Consider the following 26,635-nt stretch of genomic DNA (forward strand, 5'->3'; position numbering starts at 1 on the left):
TAATACAAGTGCCCCTGCCTGTTTATGAAGTTTTTTAGCCCCTCTAATAAAGGATATTTTTTGCAGTTGGCAGGCATTTAGGAGGTAATACTTTTTTTTGACAGGGGAATGGGCATTTTATATGAAAATACCAACCCAATACCAATAGCCATGCATCTGGCTTGCAGTTGTGGTGCAGCCCCATTAACTTGAATAGGTCACATTTGGCAGTGGTACATACCGTATTTATCGGTGTATAAACCCCAGCAAAGCATGATCCAATTTGCTATAGCAGGGGAAAAAAATTCCTTCCTGATCCCCTGAGAGGCAATGGGATATTCTCTGGATTAACTTTACCTATACATATTAGTACCCAGTTATATTAAGTTTCACCCAGGAAAAAATCCAGCCCTTTTTTTAAAGCAATCTAGTGAGCTAGCCAGAACCACCTCTGGAGGGAGTCTATTCCTGCCTGCCGATGAGGACAACTTTATCATTTTTGCCATCTACATGAAGCAAAGCATTGCTGCAATGGCATGTGTGCAGCCCTGAGTAGCTGCAGGTTACTTGAGTAGCTGCAGGTGGGTGGTAAAACCACAGCTCAGCTGCCTGTTTTTACCGCTGTCCGTGTACACAGGGCCTTAGTATCTTCATCCAACTTACTGCTGTAGATGTGTCAACCATCACCACAATTGTAATACCCCCAAACACAACTTTTTATTCCTGAAATAGGTGTGATGGTACTTCCCTGTTCCCTCTGATAAGTAGGACAAATAGCTAAACAGCTACAATGTACCTGCTTTTTATTCATTTACATTTCTATCACACACAGATACTTTAAGAAGTTCCAGTACTGTGGATTTGCACCCCATGTGCGCAACTGCAAGCCAAACACAGATGGTATTTCATCCCTTGAAAATCTGCTTGCAAGCATTGTCCAGCGAGTGTTTGTATGGGTGGTTTCACTGGCAACCTGCTTTGGGAACATCTTTGTGATCTGCACACGACCGTACATTAGGTCTGAGAACAAGCTACATGCAATGTGCATCATTTCCCTTTGTTGTAAGTAATAAAGTAATAATTATTATGACGATTTAGTTGCAATTATTACAGCTACACAAACAGGCTTATTCACTGATCACTATGGTATAAAAAAAGCAATGTGTAAAATTCAGTATCATGCAGCCAACAACATCATCACTAATCGCTAGTCTTTGCTTACTGACAAACTAACTGGTGCAGCACAAATCCTGTTAACACAACATATTATGTATACATAAAAGGAATAAAGTCCCAAAGAAACTGCAGAAAGTCCTTAGATCCACTTGGTGTTGAAAAAGGATGTAGGAGACAGCAACTCCAAAACTGTGATCTCCCTCCACCAAACAGCACACATATGCCCTCACCTCATATTTTGACCCCTGTTTTACCAGAAGGCCAAAAATCGCAGTATGCATCCACATCAATCAGCGGGCTCCAGGTATATAGGCATGTAGCACTTAGAAGCTATGGACCAGGCAGAGAACATATATGAAAAAGCCCCAAGTAATTCACAGAAGCTCCGTGGGATATATGCAAAAAAAGAGAAGCGGGACCTCTAAGTGCAGACTGTAAACAGTTGAAAGCTTTAACCACTTGCCGACTGCCTAACGCCGATCTACGTCGGCAGTCAGCCCCTCACAGGCAAAGTGACGTAGGGCTACGTCACTAGCTTGTGAGGATCTAGGGAGCGAGCGCGCGCCCCCGGAGGTGCGCTCCCGCTCCCGCGTGGTCACGGACCCCCCCACGCGTGTGACCGGCGGACCCGATGTCCGCCGGTCACTCTGTGATCGGCGGGGGAGAGGGAGAAAGTCAAGCGGCTAGTGTAAACAAGCTGCCTGTCATTCTCCCCTGTGTATGAAGGATGATCATACGGTTCTACTATGTAGAACCGTTGATCACTCTTCATACATCTGAAGCCACAGCCAATCACAGTAGAAAGCACACCCCTAGGGACACACATAGTCCCTCCCTTTCAAAAAAAAGTTAACCCCTTCACTGCCAGTGTATTTTTTACAGTAACAGTGCATATGTATAGCACTGATTACTGTAGAAATGTCACTGGTAACCCCAAAAGTGTCAAAAATGTCAGTCAAGGGTCCGATCTGTCCGCCGCAATGTCGCAGTACCGCAAAAAAATCGCAGATCGCCGCCATTACGCGTTAAAAGAAAAAAAACAACAAAAATGACAAAAATCTTTCCCTTTGTTAGTAAACGCGATAACTTTTGCACAAACCAATCAAAATACGCTTTTTGCAATTTTTTTTACCAAACATAGGTAGCATAAAACAAATTGGCCGAAAATGTTAAAAAATTTTGATTTTTACATTTCTTTGGGGGGGAATTTCATATAAAAAAATGTGAAAAATATTGCTATTTTTGCAAAATTTACGCTTTTTTTTTGTCTATAGCGCGTGATCAAAAAATCACACAGGTGATCAAATACCACCAAAAGAAAGCTCTGTTTGTGGGAAAAAAAGGACGCCAAATTCGTTTAGATACAGCGTCGCACGACTGCGCAATTGTCCGTTAAAGTCACGCAGTGCCGAATCGCAAAATACCCCCTGGTCAGGAAGGGGGTAAAATCTTCCGGGGCTTAAGTGGTTAATAGATAAGATTGCACTTACAATTGCGTGGCATAAAACAGGCACATCAGCGTGTAGTACTACGAAGCATCAGCGATGTGGGCTCTGCACAGCGGCAGCCAACCACACACGCTCGAGACAGCAGCAGCGGGTGACGTCAGACGGATGCGACTCCAACTCCTGTACGCGGCGTTACATCCGAACGGGACTTCATCAGCGGGGGTGGAGTCAATCAATCACCACCGTCATTAAATAACAAAACCACTGCTCACATGATGTCGGGACATAATAACTAAAACACACTGATGAGGACATCTAGTGGTAAATTATAGGTATTACATCCTCTATAGATAATACCAGAAAGATTCATAGGGCTCCATATAATATAATAAAAAAGATAAAATATCCCACATGAAATTTGTTGAATATTCCAATAAATAAAATACTTTAAAACCCTGACATCAACCGCTGCTGTAAATAATGAACGGATAAAAATATTTATCCTCAATACATAAAAGATATTTTACATAATTTATCTAAAAAATCCAGGAAATAAAAACAATTAAAAACAAACAGCAAAAAGGAGTACATCACCTATCAGAGATAAAACAGTTGAGATTGAATTCGACATTCAGGCCAGACGGATGGGAAACCCTAGTTTCATGGATCCAATAAGATTCCCTCTGGCTAAGGAATCTAATAAAGTGCCCTCCTCTCCAATGCCTGTTCACCCTCTCTATGCCCCAGAAACGTAAACCCCTAGGGTTATGATTATGTACCATCCTAAAGTGTTTGGATACACTATGGGTTTTGAGGCCTTTTTTAATGTTAATGACATGTTCCCCAACATGGACATGCAATGCCCTGGAGGTACGTCCAACATACTGGAGGCCACAATCGCACTCCAGCATGTAGACGACCTCCTGGGTCTGGCATGTAATCAATTCTCGTATTGGATAAACCTTGCCAGTAACAGACGCCGAAAACTCTTTCCGCTTTTTCACATTACATTTGGAGTGCGTACAAGCTTGGCACCTACCACAAGCATAAAAGCCTGACAGGAAGGTGAATAATTTATTTTCTCTTACAACTGGAGGATCCACCACTCCCGGGGCCAGTACATCTCTTAATGTTCTAGCCTTCCTGTAAATGAAGTGGGGACGAGGAGGTAATACCGGACCCAAATCCCTATCCTTCAGCAAAATGTCCCAGTGTTTGGTCACTATCTTTTCAAATTGTTTGTGTTGCACACTATAATCGAGAATCATCCTAAAATCCTGAACATTTTCTTTTTTTCTTGATGAACCGGATATGAGCAAAGTCCTATCCATATCAGCCACTCGTGTGATTTCCTTATAAAGATCTGCTTTGTCATAACCCTTCTGCACAAACTTATTGGACAACTGTGCAGATTGGGATAAGAAATCCACTTCAGAGGAGCAGTTTCTTCTCAATCGGACGAACTGCCCCCTGGGGATGTTACAAAGCCACAGCTTGTGGTGACAACTGCTCAACGGAATGTATCCATTCCTGTCTGTTTGTAGGAAAAGAATTAGCCGCACATCCAGGGATTCCAATAGGTTTCAAATACCTTTATTTCCAAAAAGTTGCAAGTGATGACACCAAAGACACCAGCATGAAGTCTCGTAGACGCGTTTCACACATACATCTTGTGCTTAATCATTTGATTTGTATTTATTCCTGTCTGTTGGTTTGAAGTAACTGCGTGTCTTGATAACATTCTCCTCTCTAAAAACCTCTACATCCAAAAAAACTATTTTTTCAGGATCGATATTCCAAGAGAGAACAATGTTCCTATTATTAGAATTTAAACAATCCATGAATGTTGTAAGACCATCAATGTTACCTTTACAAATTAGGAACACGTCATCTATATACCTACGGTAACAGATGAGCTCCTCCGGGCATTGATGAAACACCGCAGCTTCCTCCCAGTGGGCCATAAACAAGTTGGCTACACTGGGAGCAAAGCGGGCTCCCATCGCAACTCCTTTCCGCTGAAGGAAGAAGCGATGGTCATACCAAAAATAGTTTTTATGGAGGCAAAAATCCAGACTCTCCAACAAATAAGAACGATGCTCATTAGTCAGCGTCGAAGCCTCTAGTGCCCATTGGACTGAGGCCATAGCATCCTCATGACCAATGATAGTGTAGAGAGACCCTACATCTGCGGTCACTAGAAAAATTTCCGACTGTAAAGTCAAGCTTTCGAGGATCTAGATGATATGCCTAGTGTCTCTCAAATATGCTTTGGTATCAGATACTAAGGGTTTCAAAAAATGGTCTATATACTGACCCAAACGTGCAGATACCGACCCAATACCATTTACAATAGGTCTCCCAGGAGGTCGAAGGGAATCCTTATGTACCTTAGGGAGAAAGTAAATGATAGGGGCACGGCAAGACACAGGATCAAGAAACACAGATTCTTTTTTATTAAGATCCTTCCCTTTTTTAATCAATGTATGTAACTCCTTTTGAAAATCAAAAACCGGATCTTTTGTCAAGGGCAGGTAGGTGTCCCGGTCTCCCACTAGCCGTCCCATTTCCTCCTTATAGTAGGATTTGGACATAACAACCAAACTGCCCCCCTTATCGGCAGGGCGGATAACCAAATCCCTGCTCAAGGGACTTGATCCCCCATTTAATGTACACTGGGTCATGCACCTTTTTGATTTGTATTTATGTATACATAATATGTTGTGTTAACAGGATTTGCACTGCACCAGTTCGTTTGTCATTTTTTTTCTGGGAATTTGCTGTGTATCCCGGGTCGGTGTCCAGCTGGCATTTCCATCCTCATTTAGCCATATTTACCTGTCTGCGCTGATTATTTCTGTCTATTACATTTTAGTCTTTGCTTAATGACAAAACTCAGGGCCCATTTACACTTATGCATGCATTTTGTGCATGTTGCCATGCGTTACTTTAAGCCATCGATTGTGATCTACCAGTTGACCGTGTGCAGCCACCAGGTAGATCGGGAACATGGCCCTGCTTTCCTGGTCCTTCCCCCCTCAGCTTCCGCGAAGTAGAGCGGAGAGTGGAACATATCACAGTACTGGATGAACAGCGTGAGCTGCTGGAGTTAGCTGTTCACATTAAAATGGATCTTTAGGCAGAAAATGAAGTCCTGCTAGATTACTTCAGACTGGCCCCTTTAGCAGGTATAGCTATGTAAAATATTAAAAATAAGTGTCTATCCTGTTTAAATCCAATAATACACTGTCTCACCCTGCTCTGCACATGCTCAGTTACTATTCTTTTTTAGGCACTGCTGAGTTTGTAGAGGCCGATCTGCTGACAGCCTTAAAGCAGAATTAAACCCTCCTATCTGTTACAGCCAAGGAAGCTGTTTGAACTGCAACTGCCATGAGATCAGTTATGACACCAGCCATTTTGATGGGCTCAGTTCTGCTTTATGATTTACTGCTAGGGCTTTAGGCTTCAGCAAAAATCAAGAAGTAACAGGAGCAATGTTGGAGGCAATTTACAGCACACACTAATTTTGGTAGCATTATTATTAATGCGGAATGTATGTTCCTTGTGTAGCGGACTGCCATTCCTTGATAATGCAGATTTACCTTCTGATCATTCAGGCTGTGTGTGGACCTTTAAGACTGCTTGCAGAACAGATCAGCCCCTCACAGGAAGTAGAAGAACAGAATTGGGAGGAATGTAGTTCTGAAATGTGAGCAGACTGTTATCTAGATTACAGAGGAAACTATAATCTCAGGATGCAACGGGGAAAGGGGAGAACCAGAGCAGAGCGAAACACTTGTCTGCTTCACAGCGTGTCTCTCTCTTGCTTCCTGCACTCAGCGAGGACAGACCAGCCTGAGAGGTATGCTGAGACAGTCTGTGTTGAGGCCTAATGCATGTGGCCTGAAGAGAGCGCTCAGCAGCGCGGATGCTGGTGATTGCACAGCGGTGGCAGAGCCAGTGAAGCTGAATGGAGAGCGGCAGACTCTGAGCTGAGTTGACTGACTGAGACAGCAGAGCACCAGAGGATTGGGTGAGAGATATCCAGCTACGTTACCTATAGTAGTTAATGGATGCAGAGGGAAGGCCTGTGATGCAGCATAGATACTGAGGAAACGTCACCGTGATACAGCGGTTGCAATAGGACACTGCAGTACTGTAATAGTGCATGGCGAGCTAAAAAGGCCTGAATAATCTACACACAGACCCCTAGACTGCATATATCTTAGACAGAGCCTGGAAGTTAATATCTTCTCTTCCATGGTGGATTACAAATAGTTCTCATTCCCATCTTGGATTACAAATATAATTCTTGGAATGATTGAAAGTTTCACAGCCGGCGAAGATAAGCAAGGCCTTGCCTCAGAGGAGACTCATACTATCCATATAGTGGGGGCCCCCTCTAAGTGAAAGAGTGCATTTTTTCAGGTTATATTATTAATATTCCTGCAACGGAGTTAGTTGAATATAATTGTTTAGTTCATCACTTATTTTGAAGATAAAGTCTGGTATGTAACTTTCACCTAGCTAAAGAGAAACTACTTCACTGTTGCAGACATACAAATAACTTTTCTATATATCTATTTACGGTCCTGAGTCTTGAGTCATTCAAGCAGCTTTGGGATTTTTGGGACTCAGAACCCCATCTTGGTTCTCCATATTCATATTTCCTGTCGTGTTGTTTTGTATCAGTTACACTTTAATTGTCCAGTAAATGGTTAAACTGGTGCTTCATTGTGTCAAAGTGTATTCTTAAAGGCGCATACACCCAGAAAATCACCAGGTGTGCCAGAGGGGCTGAGCTTGATCTTGGGGGTTGAGAGGCGGAGCAAGGGACCCGATTTACTTAAGCAGCTCCTGAGGGGGTAGCGCTACACTTGTTAAAGAACATTATATTTAATCAAGTTGGTATGGATAAAATTCCACTTTAATCAGCAGGTTGCTAGGAAATTGGGCAGTCCAAGCAACCAATCGCCAGATTGTTCATGTGAAAGGTTAACTCTGGCAGCTGCCGCTAAAGCCCTTCATCCAGTACTGTCACACCTCTCGCTCACCCCTGGAAAGCACTACCTACACTGTGTATGTGTGGAGGGGGGGAAGGCGATGAGGGAACAGAGGAAACTACAGTGGGGGTGTATGAAGGGGACAGGTGACACTGGTTTTGGGGGAACAGGACACTGCCATAGGGAGGGGGGGCAGAGGGCACTCCAGGGAGGGGTGATGTGAAGGGGGCAGAAGGACAGAGGACACTACAGTTGAGGGTTATGTGAAAGGGGACAGTGGACACTGCTTTGGGGGGCACATGACAATGCTATAGGTGGAGGGGCCAGCAGAGGACACTATGGGGGGTTATGGGAGGGGGGCACAGGACACTACAGTGGGGGTGATGTGAAGGAGGCAGAGGACACTGTTATGGGGCACAGGACACTACAGTATGGGTGGGGGGTGATGTGAAGGGGCAGAAGACACTTCTATGAGGGGAGAAGCAGAGGGTACTACAGTGTGGGTGGGGAGTTATGCGAAGGGGCAGGACACTGGTATGCAGAGGGAGAAGACACTACTGTGTGTGGGGGGGTTCAGAGGACACTACTGTGGGGAGATGATGTGAAGGGGAGCAGTGAACACTACTGTGGGTGTGGAAGGGGAGCACAGGACACTATGCTGTGTTTTTATTGGAAGCTTGATAGTTATTTATTAATTTTAAAGGGCATTTCCTGCATGCTATCCAGGTTGATCTCAACCTCTGAAAAGTTGCCTACCCCTGCTTTAAGGCAGCCTCTAATCATGGCGTAACACAAAAAAAAAAAAAAAAAAAAAAAAGATACTTGCACTACTTTTGGCCACTGCACAGAACATTCATACCCTGAATTGCTGAAGGGTGTTTATACTGTATACTGTATATACATTGAGCTGCCATTCCGAATAAATGGCAAAACAGCTCAACAATTATGTATGGTGTATTGTGTGTGCATGTGAACCAGCCTAAGTGATGTAGTTTGTTCTTTCTCGTTATAATTACTTTTGTACTCTGGAGTTGGTTTACAGACTTTCGGTCAGTAGTTCTACAAAATATGTATATTTTTTTATGTAAATAGAATATTGGTTCATACATAGGATTTATCTTTGTAGATGTGATTATGATGAACTAAAAATACTCATAACTCCCCTCATAAATACATGCCCTACAGGAAACCGTAACTATTCAAAAAAGGAGCTGGAAATATTTATGCAGATACAGACATACTGTACGTGAATAAAGTATGTCAGAGCTGGCCATTGCAACCAATAAGATTCTTGTTGCTTTTAGAATTAAAAATGTAAATTAGTAGGGTCAGCAGTGCAAAACACATTCCTCGTCTCATCTAGTGGATTGTATGTGCAATTTGTATTTTATTTATTTTTATTCATGTAAGGGTAAGGGTGCAGGAGGCTGAGAGCCATGAATTTATTGGAATTACTTGCAGGGAAATGGAAGATAACAGGAATTTGTGTCATTGCTTTAGGAAAAAAACACATCTTTGAGCCACAGTCATTTTCTGGAATGTTATACAAAATGCAAATCTAAACCAATCTGTAAAGCACTGTATATAATTAATGCAATCACAAATATTCTACTTGCCAAATATATGTAACTCAAGATCTATCTATGGTCTATCTATCTATCTATCTATCTATCTATCTATCTATCTATCTATCTATCTATCTATCTATCTATCTATCTATCTATCTATCTATCTATCTATCTATCTATCTATCTATCTATCTATCTATCTATCTATCTATCTATCTATGAAATTGCTGTTTTAAACCAAACCTGCTTTGTCTATCAGGTGCTGATTGCCTAATGGGAATATATTTATTTGTCATTGGATATTTTGACCTGAAATACAGAGGTGAATACAACAAGAATGCTCAGGCCTGGATGGACAGTACTCAATGTCGATTGGTTGGATCATTAGCCATTCTGTCTACAGAGGTGTCAGTCTTACTTCTTACCTATTTGACTTTGGAGAAATACATCTGTATAGTGTATCCGTTCAGATGTCTGAAACCTGGAAAATATCGTACTATGATAACTCTGATACTCATTTGGATTGTTGGATTCATTATTGCATTCATACCTCTCAGCAATGAACATATATTCCACAATTACTATGGCACAAATGGGGTCTGTTTCCCACTGCATTCGGAGCAACCAGAGAGTACTGCAGCACAGATATATTCTGTCATTATATTTCTTGGTGAGTAGTACCTCTAACACAATTAAATGTCTACCATGAAATAGTAAGTATAGCTTATGGTTGATATATGAATAGCTCATATTTACCTTTAAAGGCCTGACTCAAAACCAGTACTCTTTACATATCAGTATATATAGGATGCAATGGGTTAGGTTGTCTCTTCTCTCTGGACTCCATTATACTCTTTCCTGCAGCATTCCTAATGCAAAACACAGTATATGACTTTTCAGAATAATCCAGGAGTAATTAAAGCTGACCAACTAAATTCTTACTGTGTATGTAATTTTTATTTGTAAAAAAAAAAAAAAAACTACCATATAAATTGTTATGGAAACTGTTTTAATTAAATTTAAACAGCAGGTCTGGACAAAATTTGAAGGTTTTTCAAACAAAATTAGTTGACTTGATGCTATGTAAGAACATTCTGAGAAATTAACTTTTAAGATTTTCCATATCAGCATTCAAAGGACCATGTATGGCCAACTTAGGAGTGAGGCCCCTTATATTGGTGTTAGCGGGTGGGTGGCGCTAAGGAATCTCCCATAGAGACCCAAAAAGACATAAGAAGTGATAAGTGATTCAGCTTTGGGGTTAATAGGTATTTGTTTCTGCTAAAAAATATGCACTATATGTCTAAAGGTTTGTGGACACCTGACAATTACACAGTTAAGAACCTGTTGGACAATCCCATTGTAAAACCATGGGCATTAATGTGTTTGTTAGGTAAAAATGTTATTCTAGTTTTTTTTAGCTCCCTACATAAGTTATGTCTTCTGGAGAAGTCTGTGCCATAAGGATTGACACTTTAATTTGGAGTGCAATGTGTACACATCCATGGGTATCAGGTTGTCATGATGAATTTATATCACTGGATGCTGCACAGTAGTGTCACTATATGCTGTGAGTGACATGGATCAACATTAGGGACATTAGAGACTTATTTTAGTTTTCCTGTAATTTAAATAAAGCACTTTTAAAGGTGTGTGTGCATAACCCTTTGTTGGAAGGGGACCCATGTATTTATAAAAATCTGTTATAGGTCCCATCAATAACTCCCACATCCTTCTTGGGGCATCATATGTGGGGAAGGGGCCCTTGTCCCTCAAACATTGGGACAAGGTTCCTTACAAAGGTGGATGTTTTATTGTCCCCTACTTGCAAGGTACCCACCAAGTGTTAAAAGGCATGTTGCCTGGTAGAGTACGGGGGAGGGGGGGGTGTAGGCTTGGAGCCTTCCTTTTCTTGGCTACCAGACTGCATACCTTGGGTGGAATTCTAAGGGGAACACCATGTCTTTTTTTTTCCTTTTACTTTTTTTGTGTGTTGTCACTTTAAATTACTACATTTGAGTTTCGTACCACTGTTCCACAACACTATGTGCAGCTTTAAGGCATCTCCCAAGCATGTAATTTAAAGGAGTTGCATATTTTCAACATTGCTCTTAAACCACCCGCAGGATATCATATGATGTCCTCAAGTTGGAATGGTTATACTGGTATGATGCCTGCAGCTACAGACATCTTCTTAGTATCAAAATTTTCAACTGGCGATTCACTTTTTTATAGAAGTGAGTCAAGAGGCTGTATACAGGTAGCGGAAGGGGGTCCTCACCACTCCCGCCTCCATCCCAACGAGATAGGAGAGCCAGGGCCCGCGGCATCCGGTGCACTGAACAGAGAGAGAGGAACTGCTTTTCTGCCAGGTTCATCAAACCGAGCCCAAGAACAGACACATTTGCTCATCCCCAATAGAGAGTCCAGGGAGTTCAGTGTGTCCTGCAGTTCACACAACCTAAATAGAGAAAGCTAACATTTTGTCTGAACCTAGAACCTACCTTAAAGAACCTAAATAGGCCAGGGACTGCTTAGCACTCAGCAATTGTTGAGATAACAAACACAGAAGTATGTAATGTACAGTAGAGTGTATACATTTTAGGAGTCTGTAAAGCACAAAATGCAAGGATCAGGGGTGTGTAATGCACAGAGCAAAGATGTCAGGAGGAGTATGCAACACACAGCGTGCAAGGGTTTAGGAGCAGGCCTTTTTTTCAGCAGTAACTCGGGGGAATGCAGTTCCGGCACCTTCAGCACTGAATGTATGTAATATTGTCCCTAGAGAGGATTTATTTTAGGTGGGTAGGGGGGGCAAAGAAAAGGGGTGTTGACACTGAAAGGCGGAGTTCCATCACTTATTCTCTGAGGAAAAAAAGCCCTGTTAATGAGTATTTATTGAAACGTGTGTCTGTGGAGGGGGGGCCGATGGGGAGAGTGTGTAACTCACAACGTTTAAGGGTTAGGATGGTGCAAGCAATACTCTTCTCTAAGCTTTACCTTCTCAGCAAAAATCACCTCTCCCCCCCAAAAAATATTCAGCACTAATCTGCACTCTGACCCTCAAGTCTCACTGCAAGCCAGAAGTCTTCCAGATAATCCTCCCTCCCAGTACAAATCCTCTTTCTCCAAATTACTTCTCCCAGCACACATCATCCCCCTTCCAAATCCCCCCTTTCAGCACAAGTCTTCTCCCCTTAAGGCACAAATCTTTGTTACCCCCTCCCCCAGATTATTATGTCTCCCAGTAAAACTCCCTCTATCTGAATTACGGTAGATACATCTGTTTTGATTTTTTTCTTTCTCTGAGGCTCTTTTTCGTCTTTTGTCACCTCAGAGACAAGGAGGAACCTAGAAGCAGCTTCCCTCAGCTCTGGAGTCTACTTCTCTTCATTAACATGCTAAATAATTTTTTAATTAAAACCTTTTTAATTTCATTACATACTTTATTTTAAACCCAGGGACATCCCCGCCGTGTCTCTATGCTTCTCTATGCAGTCCAGGTCGATTATTATTGTAGGGGCCAGCAGGGTGCTGTACATAGCTTCCTGAAACCACAGAATACCCTTCCTCAGTACTTCTCCTAAAGTAAACCTGTGTCCAGAAATGCACACTAAAGTGTTTCTCCAATGTAAATGCAGCTTGCTTATTTTAAGTTCTAGAAGAGAAGTCAGGAAAATTAGCAATGATATGATTGTAGGTAATGTTTCTTCATTGTCTGGACACATGGAGGATAGAACCTTTATCTTTGAAATGGAGCAGCTTAACTCATGGTCTAGGTGTCAAAGGTCTCATAGGTACGCGATGCACACTCTCAGTATCAAAAAGTGGTGACAAATTGTGAGTTCCCACGGTTTGTTTAAAGTGGTTCTAAAGGCTAGACATTTCTTACCATAAGTGACGGTTCACACTACCGCGGCACGACTTCGGGGGCGACCTGTGAAGTCGCGTGCACCGCGACTTGCACGGACTTCACATAATGGAAGTCAATACAAGTCGCTCCGATGTTGCCCCGAAGTAGTACAGGAACTATTTTCTAAGTCAGAGCGACTTGAGTCGCTCCTATTAGAACAGTTGCTGTAGCACATAATGGACCGCGACTTGTCAGGCTGACCAGTGGCCTAACAAGTCGCGGTAGTGTGAACCGACACTAAAGCGGTAGTAAAGCTTGTTGAAAAATAAAAAAATTAAAAATCACCCTGCAAGGCAATGTCATAATGTGCTAGTATGCATTGCATACTAGCACATTATGAGAGATTTACCCTAAAATGAAGCCCTCCAGTGGCATGCTGTCCCTGCTGACAGGGCTTCCATCTTCACCCAGTCTCGCTTCCTGGCTCGCGTCTGAAGGAATGGTGTAACGTTAGAAAACCATACCTCGTGAAAATTCCATACCTCGTCACTTCCGGTGCCACTTCCGGTGCACATACGTCATGGAACAGCTGAGCAGGTTACCATTGCGCATGGTCAGAGGTCCGGAGGGTAGGGAATTTTGACGGGGTAGTGTGTTGTAACGTTACACCGCATCAGCTGTTGCCGCGGTAACATTAAAACATCTCGGCTGCAACATGAAATCATCTCCGCTCCTACCCCTGTCACTTCCCTGATCTTGGCTACTAAATGTAAAAGCGGAGGCGGGTCTATGAAAATATAAATCATGGAGCCGAGATCTCCGTCATTTATATTTTCATACACCTGCTGCTTTTACATTTAGTAGCCGAGATCAGGGAAGTGACAGGTATAGGAGCGGAGATGATTTCATGTTGCAGCCGAGATTTTTTAATGTTACCGCGGCAACAGCTGATGCGGTGTAACGTTACAACACACTACCCCATGAGAATTCCCTACACTCCGGACCTCTGAGCATGCGCAATGGTAACCTGCTCAGCTGTTCCATGACGTATGTGCACCGGAAGTGACGAGGTATGGAATTTTCACTAGGTATGGTTTTCTAACGTTACAACGGCACCGTGTTCTCGATGAATGGTAGGAGGGGCGAAACACGTTGACGCAATTTCCGGTTCCAACACCTTAGATGTCACTTCCACCCTTCGTAGAACGCACACCGAGCCGCGGCGAACCCGGGAGAGCCTTGCCATTTCTACATGCCCGTTTTTAGCGAAATTCTGTAAGTGAATTCTTTATATTGCGCTATTAAAAACCTTTTACAGTACTTCACTATCAGTACCCTTTCTTTTTATTTGAGCATGGTGGATATTACAGCTATCTATAAGCATTTGTGGAGATCTGAATAAGAAGCCTGGGAGATCTGTTATGCCCTACACCAGATTCATGCCTGTTTGACCCCCAGACTGAAAAGCTGTGGGTCCACGACACACTGCACAGCATGTTTTTTGAAGGACTTCAGCACTTTTTTGGAAGAGTTTGGAGCACAGGGCACTTTATATAAGAATTTTTCTTTGGACTATTTCGCTATGTGTTTACACTGACATTATTTACAACTTTATGAGTTGTAGCACTTTGTGCACAGCAGCTGCAGTGTTTGAATTATTTGATTCACTGATTTCATTCATGTAGCGCAAGTCATTTTTATATTTGTAATTGACCAGCTCTGTCTGAACCTAAGTCCACCAAGGACCCTTCAGCAGAGACTACACAACCAATACTTCAAAAGGCAGTCCATCCCCATTACTTTCTTACTTCATGTTTACAGTTATTTATTATTTATTTATTACAGGTACTTACAGTGTCTCACAAAAGTGTGTACACCCCTCACATTTTTGTAAATATTTTATTATCGTTTCATGTGACAACACTGAAGAAATGACACGTTGCTACAATGTAAAGTAGTGAGTGTACAGCTTGTATAACACTGTAAATTTTCTGTTCCCTCAAAATAACTCAACACACAGCCATTAATGTCTAAACCACCAGCAACAAAAGTGAGTACCCCCCCCCCCCATAAGTGTCCAAATTGGGCCCAAAGTATCAATATTTTGTGTGGCAACCATTATTTTCCAGCACTACCTTAACCCTCTTGGGCATGGAGTTCACCATAGCTTCACAGGTTGCCACTGGAATCCTCTTCCACTCCTCCATGATGACATTACGGAGCTGGTGGATGTTAGAGACCTTGCGCTCCTCCACCTTCCATTTGAGGATGCCCCACAGATACTCAAATTGGGTTTAGGTCTGGGGACATGCTTGGCCAGTCCATCACGTTTACCCTCAGCTTATTTAGCAGGGCAGTGATCATCTTGGAGGTGTGTTTGGAGTTGTATTATGCTGGAATGCTGCCTGCGGCCCAGTCTCCAAAGGGAGGGAATCATGCTCTGCTTCAGTATGTCACAGTACATGTTGGCATTCATGGTTCCCTCAATGAACTGTAACTCCTTAGTGCCAGCAGCACTCATGCAGCCCAAGACCATGACACTCCCACTACCATGTTTGAATGTAGGCAAGATATACTTGTCTTTGTACTCTTCACCTAGTTGCCGCCACACACGCTTGACACCATCTAAACCAAATAAGTTTATCTTGGTCTCCTCAGACCACAGGACATGGTTCCAGTAATCCATGTCCTTAGTCTGCTTGTCTTCAGCAAACTGTTTGCAGGCTTTCTTGTGCATCATCTTTAGAAGAGGTTTCCTTTTGGGATGACAGCCATGCAGACCAATTTAATGCAGTGTGCGGCGTATGGTCTGAGTACTGACAGGCTGACCCCCACCCCTTCAACCTCTGCAGCAATGCTGGCAGCACTCATGCGTCTATTTCCCAAAGACAACCTATGTATATGACGCTGAGCACATGCACTCAACTTCTTTGGTTCAACCATGGCGAGGCCTATTCTGAGTTGAAGGTGTTGTTGGTATATGGCGCTTCCTTTTCAAACCGAAAAATGGATGCACTAAAAGTGCTATGCTCAGTATTAATTACATGTAAAATTGAACAAATAAAAGGTAAATTCATACACTTATGACTAGTGTATTTTAATTGAGCATACAAATAAAGTGAATATAAGGTGCACAGTGCTATTTGGACCAAAATAAAAGTGCAAATAATGCCTATGTAAGGTGCTGAGTTTAAGTGCACAGGAGCACGCAAAGATGGCGTCTTTATGACGAAACGCGTAGGGCGGAACTCGTGCGTCAACCTCACTTCCGGTTAGGGGAGCTCGGGCCGTGGAACGCGGAAGAGTCCCGACGTTTTTTTTTTCCCGCTGAAAAGCTTGATTTAAACTGGGAGTTTACTGCTTTGTTTTTTGTGATTGTGCTGTACATATTACACTATGGGGGATCCCCTGTTTGTTATCTGAGCCCACCAGACTCTACGTACTTCAAGGGAGGAACTAACAGCCTATCCCACCACCATACCAGGGCAGCCCAGGACCCGTGATTACATATAGCCAGCACCCCTATCTCTAAGGGGAAACATAAGGGTGAGTGCAGTACCTGTTGGGGGGCCACGGGTATAGGCACCATCAGCACCCCCACAGTAACCGGTTACCGCTTGCCGGCAGCAACTGGCATTCACAATTGGGCTAGAGCACTGTCAGCACTTTATACCACTTCACAACTATTCTAACCCCCACCTGGGATATATATATATATATATATATATATATATATATATGTTTTTTTTTTTTATTATTCTCACATCTGTGAGTACCATTTGTTTATTATGCACTTATAGATCCTCAATAAAGTCTATAAAACACTGGTACAGTAATTTTTTATTTTGCACTTAAACTCAGCACCTTACATAGGCATTATTTGCACTTTTATTTTGGTCCAAATAGCACGGTGCACCTTATATTCACTTTATTTGTATGCTCTATTAAAATACACTAGTCATAAGTGTATGAATGTACCTTTTATTGGTTCAATTTTACATGTAATTAATACTGAGCATAGCACTTTTAGTGCATCCATTTTTTGGTTTGAAAAGGCAGCGCCATATACCAACAACACATTTCACTCACCTTCCCAGTGGTAGGTTGGTGGCAGCTTACGCCAAACAGTTATAGTTATACAACCCATAGCACTGGTCATTTTGAATTTCTGTTCAGAGTGGAGCCTGTCCTGTTAAACCGCAGTATGGCCTTGGCCACCGTGCTGCAGCTCAGTTTCAGGGTCTTGGCAATCTTCTTATAGCCTAGGCCATCTTCATGTAGAGCAACAATTCTCTTTTTCACATCCTCAGAGAGTTTTTTGCCATGAGGTGCCATGTTGAACTTCCAGACCTTGTAACACTAACGAGTCACATGACACCGGGGAGTGAAAATGGCTAATTGGGCCCAATTTGGACATTTTTACTTAGGGGTGTACTCACTTTTGTTGCAAGCGGTTTAGACATTAATGGCTGTGTGTTGAGTTATTTTGAGGGGACAGCAAATTTACCCTGTTATGCAAGCTGTACACTCACTACTTTACATTGTAGCAAAGTGGAATTTCTTCAGTGTTGTCAAGATATAATAAAATATTTACAAAAATATGAGGGGTGTACTCACTTTTGTGAGATACTGTATAAAGCGCCACCAATTTACACAGCGCTTTTACAATCTAAGGTCCCTAACTCCCATTCTTACGTACATATACTAGGGCCAATTTAGACAGGAACCAATTAACCTACCAGCATGTCTTTGCAGTGTGGGAGGAAGCCGTAGTACCCAGAGGAAACCCACGCAGGCACAGGGAGAACATGCAAACAGTTACAAATATTTAAATATTTTCAGTTTTGGTTGACCTAAAATTATTTACATTTATGTTTTTTTATCAGAATGGAATATCTAAATGCTATTTGTTAGTTTTATACAGTATTTTATATCATACAGCTTATGAATAGTCTATATTGCATTAATACAGTAAAAGGCAACCTCACCAATGAGAAAGAAATATTGAATGACATTCCTGTGGTAATTGGCTATAGTTAAATCATGTTTAGGTATTTTCATTGAAAATATCTACTTTTGTTGGAATGGGTCACCACAGGCTCAATCAGTTATAATTGTCACCTAGCTCCTAGGAGGTTGAGGGACGAATAATACATGAGGGAACACGTAGGAACAAGTGGAGGAGGATGGATATGAAAAGGATTATAATTAGAGCAGGAAATAGCACAGGCATCCTAGCAAACAAACAATATACCACAAATACCGTTATTTCGTGCACACAAGTAGTTGCTCTGTAGAAATTTGAAATACGTTAGTGACACATTGAATGCGCAATAGTTGCATCTTCTTCAGCTTCATAAATAGTTGCTATGCAATCTAACAACATCATTCGCATTGTAATCTAAATTTCAATACTCATTCACTTTGAAATACCAGCTGTATGGATGCTGGAAAGAACTTTGAGGTAGATCGTTTGCCATCCTGTTTGTACATTTGTAGCTAGAGCTTTCTGCCTGTGCCAAACCGATAAGAGGGTCAAATCTGTGTTTCATCATGGGACTTGCTGACAGCTTAAAAGCTCAGTTGTCTCACTTCTGTAGCCAAGGTAAAACCATATTTTTGTTTGGGTAACTTGAAAAGGAGTTTATTGATTGGAATCTTTAAAGGTTATCTTAAGTGTGTGCAAGACATGTTCCCCATTGACTGCCAGGTCTTAACTGGATGTATATGGGGAGCAAGATAACCAAAATAATTGTATATTATACAAAGATCATGGCTAGAAAAAAAATGATCTGCTAGTTTATCAGGGGAATGCAGGCTAGCTAACATATAACTCCATTGGAACCAACATATTATATTTACAGCAGCTCTCTCAAGATGCAATTTTTCAAACATACACTGATCAGCAATAACTTTATGAATACTGACATTTAAAGGGAATAACCACTGATTAATCTTGTTTCAATGACATCTGAAAGTCCGTGGGATATATGTGGCAGCAATGAACATGTTGTCCTTAACCGCTTCCATACAGAGCAGTTAGACACCCTTCCTGCCCAGACCAATTTTCAGCTTTCAGCACTCTCACACTTTGAATGACAATTGCTCAGTCATGCTACACTGTAACCAAACAAAATTTTTATCATTTTTTTCACACAAATAGAGCTTTCTTTTGGTGGTATTTGATCACAACTGGGGTTTTTTTTTTCGTGATATATGCAAAAAAAGAGCAAAAATTTTAAAAAAAAAACACTTTTTTTTAGTTTCAATTATGAAATTTTGCAAAAAATAAATTTTTCTTCATACATTTGGGCCAAAATGTATACTGCTACATGTCTCTGGTAAAATTAACCCAAATTAGTCTATATTATTTAGTCTGTGTGAAAGTTATTGAGTCTAGAAGCTATGGTACCAATTACTGAAAATTGATCACACCAGATGTACTGACTGCCTATCTCCTTTCTTGAGGCCCTGAAATGTCAGGACAGTACAAATACCGACCAAATGACCCCTTTTTGTAAAGTAGACAGTCCAAGGTATTTAGTAAGAGGCATTGTGAGTTTTTTGAAGTTGTAATTTTTTCCCACAATTCTTGGGAAAATGAAGAAAAATTTTTTTTTTCTTTTTTTTCCCACAAAGTTGTCAATTTATAAGCTATTTCTAACACATAGCATGTACACAGCAAAAATTACACCCAAAAATACATTCTGCTACTCCTTCCGAGTATGGCGATACCACATGTGTGAGACTTTTACTCAGCCTGGCCACAAAAAGAGACTCCACGTCCAAGAAGCACATTCAGGCGTTCTAGGAGCATAAATACACATAAAACTTTCTTACTACCTATCACACTTTTCAAGGCCCTAGAGCACCAATACAATGGAAAAGTCCACAAAATGACCCCATTTTGGAAAGCAAACACTCCAACGTATATTCTATGAGGCATTATGGGTCGTTTGAACGTGTCATTTTTTTCCACAGGTTTTTGGAAAATGTGGGAAAAAAATGAAAACTTTTTTTTTTTTACACAAAGTTGTCAATTTATAGGATATTCCTAACACATAGCATGTACACAGCAAAAATGACACCCCAAAATACATTCTGCCACTCCTCCTGAGTATGGCAATACCACATGTGTGAGACTTTTTCACAGCCTAGCCATATAGAGGGGCCTAACATCCAAGGAGCATCATCATGCATCCTAGCCACTTGCCTAGGCCTATTTTTGACATTTGGTGTTTACAAGCTAAAATCAGTTGTTTTGCTAGAAAACTGCTTAGAACCCCCAAACATTATATATTTTTTTTTAGCAGAGACCCTAGAGAATAAAATGGAGATTATTGCAATATTTTTTATCACACCGTATTTGCGTAGCGGTCTTCCAAACGCAATTTTTTTGGAAAAAAATCACTTTTTTTAATTAAAAAATAAGAAACCAGTAAAGTTAGCCCAATTTTTTTCCATAATGTGAAAGATAATGTTACGCCGAGTAAATAGATACCCAACATGCCATGTTTCAAAATTGCGCACGCTCACGGAATGGTGACAAACTTTGGTACTTAAAAATCCCCATAGGCGACAATTTAAAAATTTCTACAGGTTGCCATCTTTGAGTTACAGAGGAGGTCTAGGGCTCAAATTATTCCCCTTGCTCTAACGATCGCGGCGATACCTCACATGTGTGGTTTGAACACCGTTTACATATGTGGGCGGGGTTTCTGTATGCATTCGCTTCTGCGCGCGAGCTAACGGGGACAGGGCGCTTTAATTTTTTTTTTTTTTTTTTTTTACTATTTATTTTATTTATTATTTTTTATTTTTACACCGTTTAAAAAAAAAAAAAATTGATCATTTTTATTTCTATTAACCACTTAAGCCCCGGAAGATTTTACCCCCTTCCTGACCAGGGGGTATTTTGCGATTCGGCACTGCGTGACTTTAACGGACAATTGCGCGGTCGTGCGACGCTGTACCTAAACGAATTTGGCGTCCTTTTTTTCCCACAAACAGAGCTTTCTTTTGGCGGTATTTGATCACCTGTGCGATTTTTTGATCACGCGCTATAAACAAAAAAAGAGCGTAAATTTTGCAAAAATAGCAATATTTTTCCCTTTTTTTTATATGAAATTCCCCCAAAAATAAATGTAAAAATCAAAATTTTTTAATATTTTCGCCCAATTTGTTTTATGCTACCTATGTTTGGTAAAAAAAATCGCAAAAAGCGTATTTTGATTGGTTTGCGCAAAAGTTATTGCGTTTACTAACAAAGGGAAAGATTTTTGTCATTTTTGTTGTTTTTTTTTTTAACGCGTAATGGCGGCGATCTGCGATTTTTTTTGCGGTACTGCGACAATGCGGCGGACAGATCGGACCCTTGACTGACATTTTTGACACTTTTGGGGTTACCAGTGACATTTCTACAGTAATCAGTGCTATATATATGCACTGTTACTGTAAAAATACACTGGTAGTGAAGGGGTTAACTTTATTTGAGAGGGAGGGGCTGTGTGTGTCCCTAGGGGCGTGCTTCTAACTGTGATTGGCTGGGGCTTCAACTGTATGCAGAGTGATCAATGGATCTACATAGTAGATCCATGTGATCAGCTCTCATACAGAGAGGAGAATGACAGGCAGCTTGTTTACACAAGCTGCCTGACTTTCTCCCTCTCCCCCGCCGATCGCAGAGTGGCCGGCGGCGATCGGGTCCGCCGGTCACGCGCGCGGGGGGGTCCGTGACCACGCGGGAGCGGGAGCGCGCCTCCGGCGGCGCGCGCTCGCTCCCTAAACCCTCACAGGCTAGCGACGTAGACCTACGTCACTTTGCCTGTGAGGGGCTGACCGCCCACGTAGATAGTCGTGCGGCGGTCGGCAAGTGGTTAAAAGAAATGTAAATATTCCTCGTAATAGAAATAGGCACGACAGGACCTCTTTTTTGTGAGATCTGGGGTCAAAAAGTCCTCAGATCTCACAAGTACACTAAAAGATAGAAAAAAAAAAAAAATAAATAATTATAATATAAAATGAAAAAAAAAAAAAAAAGGACCTTTAAACCGGTTGCTAGGCAACAACATTTTCCGTAGCTCCGGTCCTCCAAGACCATAGAGTCAAGTGAGGGCAAGCTTGCCCTCACTCGACATCCTGTCTGTGAGGATTCGGGACCGGATCGTTTTCCCCGCTGCCGGCGGGTCCAGTAAGCGGGGAAAAGGACCGGAACGCGTCGGGAGGGGGGGGCGCCTCTTCCGCCATCCCGGAAGGGTGATCCCACGGCGAATCCGCCGCTGGGACCACCCTTATCGGAAAGCCAACCGTCCACCGTTTAAAAAAATACCAGGGTTATGGCAGCTATCTGCTGCCATAACACCGGTATTTAGGTTTAAACGGAGGACGTATATAAACCTTTTTGGACTTGGACATGGTGGCTGTATGAAGGCAGGTGACAGGCAGGTGATAGGTACTGATGAGTAGTACTCACTGACTGATAGGTGATAGGTGATACTGTACTGATGGGTACTGATGATCAGTACTGATACGTGATAGGTACTGATGAGTACTGATGAGTAGTGATGGGTACTGATGAGCAGGCGGCAAGTACTTGGGTACTTCAGGCGTCAGGTACTCTGATGAGCAGGTGGAAGGTACTCGGGTACTCTGATGGGTAGGTGACAGGTACTCTGATGACGGGTACTCCGTTGACAGGTACTCAAAGTACCCGAGTACCTGTCATCAGAGTACCCGAGTACCTGTCATCAGAGTACCCTAGTACCCGTCATCAGAGTACCCGAGTACCTGTCATCAGAGTACCCGAGTACCTGTCATCAGAGTACCCGAGTACCCGTCATCAGAGTACCCGAGTACCCGTCATCAGAGTACTCGAGTACCTGTCATCAGAGTACCCGAGTACCCGTCATCAGAGTACCTGAGTACCCGTCATCAGAGTACCCGAGTACCCATCATCAGAGTACCCGAGTACCTGTCATCAGAGTACCCGAGTACCTGTCATCAGAGTACCCGAGTACCCGTCATCAGAGTACCCGAGTACCCGTCATCAGAGTACCCGAGTACCTGTCATCAGAGTACCCGAGTACCTGTCATCAGAGTATCCGTCATCAGAGTACCTGTCATCAGAGTACCCGAATACCTGTCACCAGCCCATCAGAGTACCCGAGTACCTGTCATCTGAGTACCTGATGGGCTGGTGACAGGTACTCGGGTACTTTGATGGGCTAGTGACAGGTGCTCTTTATTGGGGGGGGGGCAATCAGTGTGTTTAGGGTGCACTGTAGTTGGTAACTAGCTGTTACCACAATCTCCTCCTCACACAGGATCAGTGTGTGAGGAGGAGAACACGGTGACAGCTAGTTACCGTGTTCTCTGTTGACATTTGTGACCGGCTGTGATTGGACACAGCCGGTCACGTGGTAAAGAGCCAATTTCATTGGCTCTTTACCTAGATCGGGGATCGACTCTGTCCGAGGGACGAGCCTCGTCCCCGATCGCTGCTCTGCGCGCCCCCGGGGGCGCGCATTGCAGAGAGAAAAAGCGGCTCGTGCTGGAGCCGCTCATGTGATCGGCTGTGATTGACACAGCCGATCACGTGGTAAACAGCCAATTTATATTGGCTGTTTACCTTGATCAGGGATGGGCTATGTCCGAGGGACGAGCCTCATCCCTGATCGCGCCGCTGCGCGCCGCCGGGGGTGCGCAGTAGCAGCTAGAACGGGCCGACGTCATATGACGGCGGCCCGGATCTAGACAACCACTTTGCCGACGTCATTTTACATGACTCGGTATGGAAGTGGTTAAAATGTGATGTGTTGAAAGCAGAAAAAAATGCACATTGCAGTTTGTTGTGTATGGGGCTGCAGTCAGGGTGCCCATGCTCACCGTTTTCACAGAAAAAAAACACCTACAATGGGCACATGAGCATCAGAACTGGACCAAGGAGCAGTGGAAGGAGTAGGCCTGGTTTGATTTATGTTTTCTTTTACATCTTGTGGATGGCCAGTTGTGTGTGTGTCGCTTATCTGGGGAAGAGATGGCACCAGGATGCAGTATGGGAAGAGGGCAAGCTAACGGAGGCAGTGTGATGCTTTGGGCAATGTTCTGCTAAAAAAAGCGCTTGGTCCTTCAATTCATGTGGATGTTACTTGACATGTACCACCTACCTAAACATTGTTGCTGACCAGCAACCAGGGTCGCTGGTTCAAATCCCAACCACGACACTACCTGCCTGGAGTTTGCATGTTCTCCCTGGGCCTGCGTGGGTTTCCTTCGGGTTCTCCGGTTTCCTCCCACACTCCAAAGACATGCTGGTAGGTTAATTGGATCCTGTATAAAAAAAAAAAAAAAATGGCCCTACTGTGTATGTATGCGAGTTAGGGACCTTAGATTGTAAGCTTCTTGAGGGCAGGGACTGATGTAAATGTACAATGTATATGTAAAGCGCTGCGTAAATTGACACCGCTATATAAGTACCTGAAATAAATAAATAATAAATACATTTCCACAGGAGAGCAGCCTGTGCAAAAACTAAAGCAAGGCCAGAGTTCAGCTTTGATGCAATGCATGGCAACATTGTTACTCATTTTGATTAGACCCCCAACACACAAAAGTATGTACTGACAGAACTGAAATGCAATATACCATAGCACACATGTCATGCATTGTCAGCTCTGTAGATAATTATTTTTCCTGGAGAGGGGTAATCTTTGGGCATTTAGAGGGGCATAATTAGAAGGCAAAAAAAGCACAATTTGGTAAATTGTGGATATGGCAAAATTATGGAGTGAGAGAGGCTTGAAATTTGAGTCTGCTCAATGTTTATACAGAAACGTATGCCACAGTCCTTGTATCCAAACAAATATGCACGCAGCCTTCCATAAAGTAGAACTTCCTTAACAAAGCTAGTGATTCCTTAGCAATTTAACCGTTGCACAATATAAAGTGTACAGTGGTCAGGAGTATGTTATATACAGCCCTGTGTACAGAATACAGTGGTCAGTTGTATGAAATACACAGCACAGAATATTAATCTTCATGGAAGGCCTCCAGTTCTAGTTGTTCTTATGGTGCTTGGGTGTGTCTCATTAAAGTCCCTTGGGCAGAGGTCTCTTTTTGTGTCTATCCCTAACCTGGGCAGACTAGCTGGCTCACTAGTACATTCTCCTTGCAGACAGCTGATTTTAGCCTGCCAGCAAGTGTTTTAAGGCATCAGAATAAATGGGCTGTAATGAAGGCACAACAAAGCTGTATTTCTTTGCAGTTCAGCATAACGCACATTGTGCATCGTGGTCTGCTGTGATGAACTGCAGGTGCATTGTTATATAATTTAAAATGAATGACACTACAATGTACCATAGCCCTAAATGGAGAACGCAGGCATGACACGGGTGGTGGGCAATGATGAAGGTGCTCCTGCATCTCACTGACAGAAGCATATGGGAAGATATACCAAAGCAATCTGTGTCAGCACATCATCCTGTTGTCTAAAGCAAAGAGTGTGCAGCTGACAACCCTGCTTTTCAGAGTCTGCTAGAAGGACCAGTGTTGTCACTGTCAAATAGGAAGTGGCTGGAGAAGCCCTTTAGGATCAACAGGTGGAATTAAAAGCCTTTTCAGAAAAAGCACTGAAAATTTTTACTCATTGTTAAAGTAAGGTAACTTATGGTGTTTTTTTCTAACTGGGTTTTGATACACTTTGGGTTCCTGTATACCAGCAATCAGTGAATGCAAGTGATTTTTATAGGGAACAGCTAATGCTGCCAGATTATGTAGATCACATTTTACAGTCATGGACAGGTGCAGGCAGGCACAGTTTAATGTCTGCGATTAAAAAGCTCCCTGAAGTATAAATCATCTTATATTTATATATAGCATCATTGAACAGTATGTATACAGTTTTCACGTGTAATAATTCTGGTACTGTTTTTTTTTTTTTTTCAATCAATGTTTATTAAAAGAAATTCACAACTTTTGAACAGCAATATAACACAGAATATTTGCCAAGCATATATGGATTTTAAAAGATAGGAAACTCATGGTTGCATAACATATCTAGGCTGTTGAATAGATATGCACCAGTTATTATGAATACTGCATAATATATATATACAGTGGGTACGGAAAGTATTCAGACCCCCTTAAATTTTTCACTCTTTGTTATATTGCAGCCATTTGCTAAAATCATTTAGGTTCATTCTTCTTCCTCATGAATGTACACATAGCACCCCATACTGACAGAAAAACACAGAATTGTTGACATTGTTGCAGATTTATTAAAAAAGAAAAACTGAAATATCACATGGTCCTAAGTATTCAGACCCTTTGCTGTGACACTCATATATTTAACTCAGGTGCTTTCCATTTCTTCTGATCATCCTTGAGATGGTTCTACACCTTCATTTGAGTCCAGCTGTGTTTGATTATACTGATTGGACTTGATTAGGAAAGCCACACACTTGTCTATATAAGACCTTCCAGATCACAATGCATGTCAGAGCAAATGAGAATCATGAGGTCAAAGGAACTGCCTGAAGAGCTCAGAGACAGAATTGTGGCAAGGCACAGATCTAGGCCAAGGTTACAAAAAGATTTCTGCTGCACTTA

At 42.3% G+C, this 26,635-nt stretch overlaps 1 protein-coding gene across 2 annotated transcripts in view; it reads left to right on the forward strand.

Annotated features, from left to right (window-relative positions):
• Positions 1 to 26,635, forward strand: part of RXFP1 (relaxin family peptide receptor 1) — a 567,744-nt gene that overhangs the window by 510,146 nt on the left and 30,963 nt on the right. For both annotated transcript variants that reach the window (XM_082253060.1, XM_082253061.1), the window contains 2 exons: positions 812 to 1,041; positions 9,437 to 9,847. In XM_082253060.1, coding sequence (XP_082109186.1) covers positions 812 to 1,041; positions 9,437 to 9,847 — 641 coding nt within the window. The remainder of the gene's footprint in view (positions 1 to 811; positions 1,042 to 9,436; positions 9,848 to 26,635) is intronic.

Source organism: Pelophylax lessonae (assembly GCF_965119305.1).
Source record: "Pelophylax lessonae genome assembly, chromosome: 1".
In the NCBI taxonomy this organism is placed as follows: Eukaryota; Metazoa; Chordata; class Amphibia; order Anura; family Ranidae; genus Pelophylax; species Pelophylax lessonae.